This window comes from Pseudorca crassidens, chromosome 11, assembly GCF_039906515.1.
Source record: "Pseudorca crassidens isolate mPseCra1 chromosome 11, mPseCra1.hap1, whole genome shotgun sequence".
NCBI classification, from domain to species: domain Eukaryota; kingdom Metazoa; phylum Chordata; class Mammalia; order Artiodactyla; family Delphinidae; genus Pseudorca; species Pseudorca crassidens.
This window is the reverse complement of record NC_090306.1, coordinates 26,461,541-26,474,664: the sequence shown is the minus strand read 5'-3', so window position 1 is coordinate 26,474,664 and position 13,124 is coordinate 26,461,541. Positions and strand designations below refer to the sequence as shown.

General features: G+C 35.0%; 1 protein-coding gene across 4 annotated transcripts in view; it reads right to left on the bottom strand.

The window, feature by feature from the left end:
* Window positions 1-3,096: 3,096 nt before the first annotated feature.
* BICD1 (BICD cargo adaptor 1) overlaps window positions 3,097-13,124 on the bottom strand; it is a 204,816-nt gene continuing 194,788 nt past the window's right edge. Inside the window, exons 9-10 of one of the 4 annotated variants that reach the window (XM_067696101.1) lie at window positions 12,718-12,793; window positions 3,097-9,154 (exon numbers count right to left, since the gene is read on the bottom strand). In XM_067696101.1, the coding sequence (XP_067552202.1) occupies window positions 9,067-9,154; window positions 12,718-12,793 (164 nt within the window). In that variant the 3' untranslated portion in view covers window positions 3,097-9,066. Of the gene's footprint in view, window positions 9,155-12,025; window positions 12,590-12,717; window positions 12,794-13,124 lie in introns of those variants that run through there. The other 3 variants (XM_067696102.1, XM_067696107.1, XM_067696104.1) reach the window with 3 other exon arrangements.

The following is a 13,124-nucleotide window of genomic DNA, read 5'->3' as shown; positions in this document are numbered from 1 at the left end:
TAATCTGTTTCACTTTCTCCCCACTCCAACCCAGCACAATCTCTTTTCCCTGTTCTACTTTTTAATTTTTCCATAACAGATTCACTAACATACTTTGGTATTTCCATATTTATTATGTTTGCTGGCTTTGTATGTCTCCCTCATCAATGCTACATAAATGATACAAACTTCAAAAAGGCATGAACCTCCTTTGTTTTGTTCTGCTGTATCTTAATCTCCTGGAGCAGTATCTGGCACAAGATACGTTCTCAATAAATATTTGCTTAATTAATGCATGTATAAGTGAATGAATGAATTTCATTCATATGGGACTCCAGTAGCCTATGCACTGTGTTATTGGAAATAATATTAGCTACCAAAGGCTAAACACTGTTTGGAAGATGTCATGTATGTTGATCTTGGCAATAACCTTGCCAGGTAAGCATTTTTTTTTTTTTTTTTGCCAGGTAAGCATTTTTATCCTCTTTTTAAAAATGAGACAGTTGAGCCTTGAAGACGTTAAGTACATTTCCAAAGTCTCAGAGCTGGTAAGTAAGTGCCAGAGCTAAAATTTGCACAAAATTCCATGCTTTTGAAAATACTTCTACTGACATAGCCTGCTTTAGAACAATTATTTCTCTAGAATTTATGCTAATTTTAATTTCTGACTTCATTGTGAGAAGTTTGAGAGCACCTATTTTCTTTTTCATTTTTGTATAGATACTATATTTCCATGGTTGAAATAGGAAAACAATATAAAAACGTACTCACCTACTGAGGAATCTGGCTACCCACTTGTTCCCTTACACCAACGCTTTGCTCTTTTACAGATAACCATTTCTATAGGTTTCCACTGTTACTTTATCAAAAACAGGAAAAATTACATATATTTTATTTTCTCCCTTTCTTACACATAGGGTAGCTTATTTTCAGTTTCAATAGGTTTCATGAGGTAAATAATTTTTCCCCTTTGATTTATTTAGAAGAAAAGTTGATATGAATCACTTATTAATCTTGGGCTAATAGATCTTTTAAATGAGGTGACTATTCCTGTGACATTTGACTGACATTAATAATTTATAACTTCAAAGGAAGTCAAATGATGAAGGTATCAGTAGGGTTCTTAAATTAGTTTTACTTTAATATACATTAATTAAAATGTCTACTGCTGACAATTTTGAAGATTTCTTTTAATGATTTTTATAATCTCTGTGCAACTTGGTACGTATGTGAGAGTTCAGAAGTTTTGAGTTGAAAAGTATGACTGTGTTGGAATATGGGAGTATTGCAAGATTGATTTATAACTCTTTGAGGTAATAGCATTAATTTTTTTTCCCAGAACAAAAGCACATTATTTTTTCTTCCAAGCACAGAAACTGGAAAATTCATTCTGTTAAAAATAAAGCCCAGGTTCTGGATAGCTACATTGTATTGTGGTTCTGAATCATTATTTCAGCATATTCTGGGAAAAGGCTGGCTTCATGGGCATGTGGACTTCTACAGTCACACAGGGCCCTGTGCCTAGAACTCCCTGTTAATGTCTGCTGTCACTGTCTTGAAATTCTTAATCATTTTTGAACAAGGAGATCTGCATTTTAATTTTGCACTGAGTCTCACAAATTATGTAGACCGTTATAACATTTCTTTACTATTTAACAGGATGTCACTAGAGTTATGATTTGTTTATATTGCTTTTTACATTTAAATTACATTATACATTTTGTTTACTTTTGAAACCGGCAATATTTTTTTACAGTGAGATTTATCTTCCTTGACAGTTATGTTGTAGATGAATTATCCTGAGTTTCTTCTTAAGGTATTTAAGCGATAGTTGATTCATAAAATGTTTAAGAACGGACTCAGATTATTTCACTGTACACATTAAGGCTCCTTCAAATACAGCATTAGAGATACAGTTTTTAGATTGACAAGGAAAGAATGATAGGAATAGCCATTCACTTCATTTAAAGACCATTTCCCCCAGTGAGCTGGCATTTAGTGCCTGCTCATATTATAGTAGGTGACATTAGGTTCCATAACAATTCCACATGTGTTATGAGAAAAGCTAGATGGCAAGGAGCCAAGGAATTGTACTGAGTTCCTACAATGCGCTAGTCAATGTGTGTATAACCAAAAACTAAGAAAACCCCTTGCATGAAATCCCATCAATTCTGGCCTCTTCTCCTCAGTGGGGTTGCAGGAAACCTCCACATTGCTCTCTGTATAGTGCTATCCCAGTTGCCTACAAAATGTAGGAAGATGAGAGATGATGCTCCTGGAGACTGATCCAGTTTTTCTAGCTTTTGAATATAGCAGGCTATCAGCTTTATTGTATATGAGAAGATCAAGGATCAAATACACATAATATCAAAGAAAAACAATAGCTTTCAGAGACAAAAAAAGATTGTTAGGGAAGTTTACACTATTATTTCTAGTGTTGTATTTATTCAACAGGTAAGCAGGCAACTTTAGCTGGGACCGTTGCAGTGCCCATGGTGGGTTAATTCGATTCATTAAAACGAGGATTGCATTAGAGGTTTCAACTCCTTGGAACCTCACGTTAAGTCCATATTCTGGCTCTCCCCGCCTCCAGAAATAAAGCCAGGTCAGAGCAGGTGGCTCCCAAAGCAGCCCATTTGCCACAGCACATATCTGAAGAGGGGGGCTAGCCAATTAACTTTCCTCAGGTTTGAGACTCTGATGTTTCTTCATATGAAAGAGGACAAAGCATTGTCTCCCAAAATAAAGCATACAAGCTTCATTCTTCTTTCATTAAAATACTGTTTCCGTTTTTTAAGAACAGGCATTTCCTTCATGTTGGTACATTTCTAATTTAATTCAGCTAAGCGTATCCTCCTGCCAAAACAACCTTTTAGAAAAGATTACAAGTAGGAGTGATGATAAATGGAGAAAATGAGCAAAGTTGACACACATTTCTTAATAAGATTGTGTAGAAACGTCAAAGCGAAGCATTCAGTTTTTAGTTTGAATAAGCGTTCACTTCGAGTAAATATATAAATCATAGAAATTCATAAATTTTTCCTTTTTTTGTAAGTACAAATCAACATAAAATACAGACACACTGCTCAAACTGATAAAATGCTACCATAGATGAAATGAATGAAAGATAACCAGTTTATTTACTGGAAAGAGTTATGCATTACACCATATGCGGTTGGTAACATAAACCAAGATAAAAGAATTGATGTATTGGCCTCGGTTATTTTCTTAGCACTGTAGTGCCTTTTCCAACCATTGAGTGCATGATCAAATATAAATACAAGCACATACTGTATGGATTCTCCCATGAGACATTCACTTAGGATTGTCAACAAAAAAAGTTTAAAAGGACAAGCAAAAATAAATTCATAAAATAATTTTTTGGATTTAAAATAAAGGCATTTGTCTTCGAGAACAAGTTTCCTATGAAATTTGGATTTAAAAAAATAATTAGCAACAGAGAGTGTCTTAGGTCAGTCTTTTAGTCAAGTTTTCATATGGTATTATCATTAGGTGGAAACACTTCACATCATTTAACACCAAAAGGCATAATAACAAAATTGCAATTAAATGTAAGAATAGCAGGACCATTACAACAATAATCATACAGTGTACAAATCAGGGTTGGCCACACATTACACAAGTGTTAATACTGGAAAGAAATACAGTGTTAGAATTATGTATGGTTCATCACATATGCATAATCATGCAAATAAAAACACTGAGTAGATTACAAAAATGTCATAAAATATTTTCAAAGAATTGTTTAATTGACTAACAGTCACACCATTGAGCTGAAAACTTTGTGACAATAAGTTAAAATCATTTACTTCCTCTAAGATTTGGTGCACAATCATATGTTTGAACTCAAACAACAAAATGATTCATTCTGTATCTCCATTATCACTGAATAATGATTTGTCAACAAAATGATGCCATTTCTCTTTATAGTTCTCTGATATTTGTTTTAAAATGACTTTTTAAAAAGAAAAACAGTCATACTAGAAAGCATCAGATTTACTTCTCAGTGTTTTCATTAGAGGACCATAACAGAATAATTTTGAAAGAAAAAGAAGTTAAAATAAAAACATGTTCTCAACCAATGTTCTATAGCAATTAAACTCCAACCACAGAAATAATCTGGCTCAGCAGTTTATCCAGGCTTCAGTTTAAATAGGGCAAATTTCAAATAACTCTAGAGGAAAAGGATGAAAATACACCAGGGATTAGAGCCATGCATTTCAATATGGAAAGGAGACCAGATATAGGAAAGAATCTCCTTACATTCCTAATGGAGAGATCACAAGAGAAATAAGATTTTCTATAGTGTTCATATTATGAATATGGGAAAGCTTACATGATGTGAAATATCTCATGCAAACATTTTACACGGCATACTTTTATGCACTCACACCCTTACACTAAAGGCAGTTAATTGCTGCTCTTCTTCATAAGTAGAATATTATTTCTGGAAAATCCTTGATTAGGGAACATATCTTAATACTAAATATCTTTTTAAGTTATTCTTTAAGAAGGACAAAAGAGATGTCTAGATGAAATCTTTCAGATGTAAATATAATAGGATCAGGATACAAATGCAATGTATCAAGGACTGTGGCAGTTAACTTGTCATTTAAATAAAGATGAATTAAATTACAGATACAACTCATCTGGGGGCATTATTACAAACAATGGAAAAGGTCACTCGGGAGCTAGATTGGTCTTGTACGTCCACAGAAAGTGATTTTAAAATAAAAATTGCTTGTCAATATCAGTACTGATCATGTTATCTATCACATCTTCAATTTAACAGCTTTTTGAAGAATTGTATTCTATTTAATGAAAACATATTCTTGTAAATTTTTTGAAATCTTAAATATAAGGACTATTTTAAATTACTCTGGTTTATAAACAAACAAAAAACATAGAGGGTAAATTTTTTAAATTATGAACTTTATCCTAAGAGTTCCTTTTGAATCTAGTCCTACTTTATATCTACAATATTAACACATTTGTGGCATCATGGGTTGAACTAGAACAGTTCCTTGGTGGAAATCCATCAGTTTCCCATGATGTGTCTTTCTGAGATACAGATTATGTCTTTTGGCTGATTGATTATAACAATTACACATTAAATTTGCCATTCTTAGCTCAGTAGAAAATATATTTCATTTCTTCCTTTTCATATTTTGTAATTTCCAATTGAGAATTGTAAAGATTTTATTTAAAACAGAATATCAGGAAATGTCCACATTCACAGTTGATTAATTTGACTGGTGTTTCATGCTTGTTTGAAACAGAAAGACTATCTGTACAGGAAAATTTTTCAAAGCATGGAAAAAGCAAATATTGTAGACTGAAGATCCTTTTAAGAAAAGATAAAATTGGAGAAGAATTTGTCCCCCTGAGGGATTGCATACCTATTTCTGAAGTATTCCTGAGGACGTTTGTTTTTTTAGACTCTGACAATTGAGGCTTTTTATGGTAAAATTACTACATTCTGGACAACTTTAAAGATATTATGAAATATAGCTGGAAGGAAAAATAATACTGACAACGCTGTTTTGTTTTTTAACCAAATATCTTGGAAAAATTAAGATTGTTATCCTATTTTCAAGGGATAAAATATTTTATGACTAACCAGTATAAATTTAATGTATTTTTAAATTTTAAATAAAAGAACCATAGAATTATGGAATCCCAGAATTATAATACATTATGGTAAGATTTCTTGCCACATAACTTAATCCTTACTAGACCACCAGTAATATTTAATTCTTAAAAAACAAATCTTCCTTATGATTATCAATTTTGATGATTAATTTCCTACTGTTTAAAGTCTCCTTCCAAGAGTTAATATAAATCCTTCAGACCGAAGACATTTTTTTTATTCTAATCTTCGTAACGGCAGCCATAGTTGGTACCTATCCTTTGTTAAATTTTCTTGATGATCACTATTGTACCTCTTCTTCCCTAGGCTAAAGTATAATCTTGATAAATCTTTTCTTAATTATTTAATAACTTTCTATTTTCACCAAGTTCTCCAAATTCCTCTTATTGAAACAGAACTGGATATGAAAAAGGGATATGATGAATCATGAGTTGATTGGAATGATTAATTCTGGGTCCTGTATGCCCCTGTGCACCCAGACCAAAGGCAATTTATTGCTCCTTTTTATTTTAAATATTTTATTTTTTTAACTAAGAAAAATCCTCAGTAGTAAAGTATTTCTGCATCCTATTCTTTTCAGTATGGTAATTGTGCTTACTTTTTAAAGTCTTGCTAGTTATCTTTAATCTTTGCCCACTGTGTTTGCAATAATTAGCCAGTATTGTCATTATACTTCTATAGTTGGTTTTTCTTCCCCAAGTCTGTCTTCAACTAGTCTTATTGAGGTTTATTCTTTTTTATTTTCACTAGTTCTTCAGTTTTCCAGTTTCCTTTTAAATCCTGATGTTTCTTTACAGGTACTGATTTTTATCAATGCTACACATATTTGTCCATTTTAAATGCCTATAAATAAATATAGATATGGCCCAGTTTAAACTATACTAAGTGAAACCACAGTATAAATACATGGAACTCTCTCTTACTGCTTAGGGACTACAATCTAGTTTTGTGCTGAAAATTAGAAATTTATTTCCAAGTTTCTATATCTTTCTGGCAAAGTTTGCTAAAATTAACATTTTTATAGAATTACTATTTCAAAACAAGCATTTCCCACTCTGTTAATATAATGAACTGAAATAAAACTAGTATATAATAGACTTAATGATAAACTTTTTATTGGAAGAAATAAGTGTTTTGTCTATGACCCAGCTTTTCAGCTGGTCACAAATATAGCGTAAGAGAGCACAAATGCCCTATAGTTACACACAGACAATACTCACGGCTGAATTCCCTGCACCACCAACAAAACTGATGAGGCAATATAGGAAAATGTTCTGAGGTACTTTTTAAAAAGGCATATTTTCCCTCAGGCACAGTTTTTAATTAAAAGTCAACTTAGCAGCTATGCCACTTCTCAAGTCCGAACACATGATGCTTGAAAAAGAAAAAGCAGGGACGGGGGTGGGGGAGCTTCCTTTAACTGAACTCTAATAAAATCCACACAGTCTCACTAAGACTGGTACCAGGCAGATACAACACCAATAAAATAAAGAAAATGTTTAGAATAGCAAGGCAATGCAAGTGGAAAGAGCAGAAGTTTAGGTGGCCATGATCAGGGCTTTATGAAGATTTGTTTTGTTTCTTTTTCCGTATTTTAACCTGAATCCCTATTTTGGTGAAGATTTCCAACTACTGCAAGTTGCATAATAAATGACACTGTTGAAAATAGCACTCATATGAGGAATTCAAAATCCCTTGGTTGCTTTGGTAACAGTGACCACTACTTAATAGGTGTACGATTGATGAGAGCTCCTGCTCTGTGCTTTACGACTTGCCGACTGGCTGCCACCTTTGATGGGCCACTCTACTAGTGTTCCACCACTTCCACTAAGTAAGCTGAGTGGCTCCTACTGGATCGCCATTGTTAGAGCCCTGCATTGTTAACTACCTTTTGTGTTAATAGTGAGGATTGTTTTGTTTTAAAGAGAAGTTACAGATATCATTACACGAAAAGGTCAAACCGGTATGGTTTTAAACAAGTTAAGGCTACCTGACTAGACAAGGAATGAGGGATAGGAGCAGGTGTGTGGGCAGCACTTGATATAAGGAGCCCAAGAGTGTTAGACCTTTCAGCTCAATTAGCTGTTTTCCTTGTTTGTCAGATTATGTGCAAAATTAATTTTGCTGTGAAAATCCACTGCCTTAAATTAAGTCATAAAAGTTACTCAGCAGAATCTGTAAATTAACTAGGAACATGTATTGTCTCAATATAACATAATGATTGTAGGCACCTGAGTGTTTGTCAAAAGTAGACAGTGAGCTAAGGTTTATTACCTGTTGTTTTTTTGGCAAGGAAGATGCATTATGAAAAAAACCTAACAACAACAGAACATACAATTTTAATCAGAATTTGAACACTTTCTGGGTAAATTAATTAACCAAAGGCTAACTTACATATGCATATATTTTTCCCATTTATACTTGATATCTTGTAACAAGAAATACTCATAGTAGACCCTGAATTGGGGAGAAGTAAAAAAAATTCTGATCATTAAATAAACACACCATTTTTTTCCCTTCACATTATTTAGCCTTCTTTAACATTATCACACACACATATACACACACAAAGGAGCAGCACCAGTGCATCTACTTGTCTGCAATTTAAAAAAAATTAAAGATGCCATCAAAAGTTGAATAAGTCAATGAATCATAACATAGTCTCTTCTTTAGATTTACTTAATAATGTCCAGTGAAGAATTCTAGTTAAAAAAAAAAACAAAACAGAAAAAACAGCAGACAATGAGCTACCGATTAGAAAGTAAGTGCATAAACAATATCAGTGTAGCAGCAAAATACAGTTATTGTTAACATTCCGATGCACCTCATTTATCACTTTGTGCAAGAAAAATGACCACAGTCTGGCCAATTCCAGATTTCAGACTAAATTAAAATCATACTTAATTGAGCAAATTATGTGTATTTTAAAATAAATGAAGTTCATCTCTCATAGAAATGATTTTTATAGACATAAATCATGTGGCAAATAAAGTACAAAGTAAATATCAATGACCAAAAAATTAGAATCAACTTCTGTAGCTGAATTTGAAGTGTAAGGAAAGATGATTTTACAATATATGTATTTTACATTGTCTGAGGTCTCTCTTAAGCTATCGAGGTAAAGCCAGCCATCTGAGATACATATTTCCTGTTTCATTTATTTTGATTTAACTGAACTGTAGCCATTTGATTGCAGAAGTTTATCTGTGACTTAGAGAAACCATAAAGTGTTTTATCACACCGGAGTCTGTGCTTTGTGTTATTCTTCCCAACTTCCTCTCATCTTGCAAAATGATGGCCATTAATTCAATCAAACCTCTAACCACCGAGAAGAAAACATGCGCTGGATCTTGGGCAGTATCCTGTGTGTGGCTACAAAACGTTCACCCCAGGTATTCGTCCACGGGAGATGAAGACTAGGGGTAAGGAGGCTTGGAGAGACAGTGTAGAGGGGCGCACTGAGAGCTGGAATGTGGCTGCTCATCGGGCAGAGCTATGTCAGGACTGCAAATGAGAAACAAGCATGTCAGCCAGAAATGCATTTACAAGGGGCTAGACACAGTTGTAAGGGTTCAACAGACATTCTTTTCACAGGAATTTTGCACAGAAAATGGCTTAAATCTAAAGCATGCCAAGACAACTGCAGATTTTTCAAAAAAATGCCCCCAAAAAGAAAAATGAAATGCACTGGGGAAATAGTATGTGAACGCCTCCCCAGCAATCACTCTTTTCAATTTCTTCACACAGTCTCATTCCCCTAGGTCTCTGGGTTAGTTGCAAGATTTCTTTAGATCAGTTCTTTTCAAACTTTAATGACTGCATAGCAATCACCGGGAGTGATTCTGATTCAATAGGTCTGGGGTGTGACCTGAGAATCTGCATTTCAAAGAAGTTCCTGGGGACATGGACATGCTGGACCAAGGTTTTAGAGGATTCTACAGTTCTCTGGTAGATTCAATAGAAGAACTAATTTGCCTGTGGAAGTCTGATCTGCTCTAAGGGCTCCCCCTACCTGCTTTAGCTTGGTAGTGTAAATATGACAGAAGAGCAAGTATATAATGAAGACTTCGAAAATGACCACGTCTGAGAGCCTCCAGTTTAAATGAACACAGAGACGCTCAGGCTCATCAACATCTTGCTGAAAAGTATTGGAGAATAAGGATGCAAAATCACTGAATTTCCTAAAGTAATACTACAAAACAGATTTGGGTTCAGACCTGTTAAAATGTGACTAGTAGGGGGAAAATCACACTATAGGTATTTTTTTTTTAATTGAAAAAGATTGGCATTTTTCTAAAACTCTGCTTTTTTCCTTTATACTTTGAAACCATAGAATAATTTCTGCCAAGAGTGTTACGTAAGAAAGCTATTCAAGGTTTATTATTGTTATTTATTAATTTAATCATAATTTTAAAAAAACTAACACTATTATTCAAGTCATTAAAAATGAGCACTAAACAATTTTTATCTTTGGTATACTATGTATATCTCTTGAGTTTTAATACAGAATCATAATTATGTACAATACTGCTCAGCTTGGGGTCACCCTTACTTCCCTTACTCTTTGAACTGCTATAAATTTAGTTTAAATGGAGATATGCTATTCTGCACTAGTTAGGACAAGCAGTGATAAAAATGATTTTTCCTACCTATTTTAAAATGTGATAGGTAAACATGGGAGAGCTAGAGGTTCAACACAAGGACTAAGAAAATAGTGCATGACAGGATTCTTCCTCCACCCTCCAGAAAGAGTCAGATGGCCCGGGAAATAGAGCAGCAGATAGACTTTCCCACAGACCTAATGGAGTTTCTTTCTGTTAAATCTGCATGATTTAGAATGAGTTTCTTTTGAGGGGACTAAACATGTTATTCAGCATAAGTTACGGCAAGTAGCACAGGGTGGTCACATCGTACAAGAGGCGTAAGTGTTTGAAGACCCATGGAGTTCAATACTCTTCTTGATAAAGGAAGGCAAGCATTTCTGTTTGACCAGCTGAAGTGTGTAGTAATGGCTTAAACATGGGTTATACCTCGGCCCAATACATTGTGTCGTTTCATGATAAATAAAATTTTTTTTATTATTTCAGATTTCTTAAAGTGATAGATTATAAATATTTCATATTATAGTATTACTATTTTTAATTTGCATAAAATACAATTGCACTGTGTATATTGTGTGACAGAAGCATATTTTTGGTTTACAGATTGAGGAATCACTTCTTGAATGTAAATACTGTATTTGATAAGTTCTAGTCAAATAATTTAATCATAATAATCATAATCATTTAATCATAATAAGTTCTAATCATTTAGTCAAACTGGCTCTCAAAAAAAAAAAAGCAAGGTGAAATAAATTATTAAACTTAAAAAGATTCCTCATTAGCCTTTCCATTTCTTATCTAATTGAAACACTTAATACAGTAGCCTTCTCAAATTAGAGAGGTTATGAGAGACAGCAGATTTCTGTCTTAAGGAACGGTTAGGTACTAAGAACGGTTAGTGGTAGTAACAGCTATTGAGAGCACACTGTGGCCCAGGCCTGTGCCTTGCTGAATCCTCCCAGTAGCCGTTCTCTTTCTCACTTTACAAGTAAGGAAACGAAATCTTAGCCAGCAAAAGCAACTTTCCAAGATTACGCAGTTAGTAGGTGTCAGAGGCGAGGCGCGATTCAAACCCAGTAATGTGATTCCAGAGCTCATTCACTCCCTGAACTTCTGTTGTGCGCCTGGCACTGCCCCAGGCCCTGGGTGGGGTGGGGGCACTTTGTGGAGAACGGACTGCAGGCTAAGAGCCCACGTCCTTCTACATTACACACGTAGGATCCCACTGAAATGGGTTTGAACATTTATAATTATATTCAGTTACTTAATGACTGAAATTACTAAAGGCGTTTGTATGTTAATGAAGAACTTTCCTGAAGTAAAAACCTGTTGCTGGAAGTGGTGGGAACAGCAGGCTGAGACATCAGTTGGAAGATGCTGGCTTGGAGCCTATTTAATCACATAACTTCTCCTGCTCACTTGATGTCCCACTTAAATAGCTGGCTGCACAACCACTTGAGAGACCAAGTCATCACTGGGGCTCTGGCTGCTGCTGTGTTTCCAGGGAGCACTTGCGGCTCCCCAGCTCTCAGCTCTAACCCATGACCACATGCAGCCTGCTACTGACATCTACTCCTCAGACATACATGGAAGTATGTCTGGGCCTGCCCTTACTCAACAGAAGCCTTGCCCTGGGAGAAGAGCAACAGTTATATTAAAATAAGGAGAGAACAACAAGCAGGCTATAATAGCCACAACCAGACTATAAAAACTAGACAAGATTGGAGGCCAAATAACTGGAGATGAAGGATTTCAAGAAAATGATTAGGTCCTGATGGGGTGCTCTGATGATGCTTGGAAGTTCGCCTGTGGAATTTACCATAAAGGTAAGTTCATAATGGATTTGCAAAGCTTTCACTGGAAAAGAAATTGTTTAGCAAACTCTCCAGTTTAGCATCCAGGGAGTATGTAGACCTGCCTTTAAAATTCTTCAGTTAATCTTACATAAAAGGCACTATCACTGCAAATATTCTTTTTTTGAATGCCAATTACAAGGTTTTCTCTACCTTTCAATTTCAGTTTCATTGAGGGTACTGAGTGGACAGAAAACAGAAACACTTTCATAAAGTTGTCTTGGAACAGACATCAGATATGCTTTATATCCTTCCTAATTGTTTGCCTGGGAAATACATTCTGAGGACAAAAGACAAGCAATTCCAGGTTTTATATTTTGGACGGTAATGAAACGCTGGGCTAACCAAGTATTTACCCACACGGGGGAGCTGAAGGCCGCCTTAGGCTACGTGCCAGTGGCCAGTAAAATGAACTCTAGCTCTCTTGCATTTTCAGTGGGCATGTGTGGACTTCAGGAGTCCAGTATGTGTCTGTGTAGCCCATAATTGAAATAAAATGTGGCAAGTATAATTATGTATAGGCAGTCATGATGTGGGAAAGGAGAGCTTGGGGGTCTATGGAACTGATGTGCAGTTCCATAGATGTGGGAAGAGTGAGGACATCAGAATTTACCTGAGAGTCGGGCAGTCTTGCCCCCCGGCTAGTTGTGAGCGCTGTGGCGGTACGGAGGCAGCAGGCTGCTGACAATCTATAAGAAACTGATAAATTAGACACGTATACGAAGAGACAACAGAGCAACGTGTTAGTAACAATAACTTAAGCAGCTGCCTGAGAGATTTAGTGAGGAATGTGCATTCACACAGAAACATCTGGATTAAGCTTTTTTTTTTTCCCCTGAATGATGCCAATAGAAAAGACAAGGCTTTTTCCTTAATTAAATACAGTGTTTAAAAATTAGTGACACAAAATTAGTCCTGAGAGTTCTCAAGTATCTTAGGACATACGTGGCCATTCATATTTGGTATTTAGCTACATCTAAAAATAAGGGATCTATTAACATAATGAAAGATCTTCAAGTC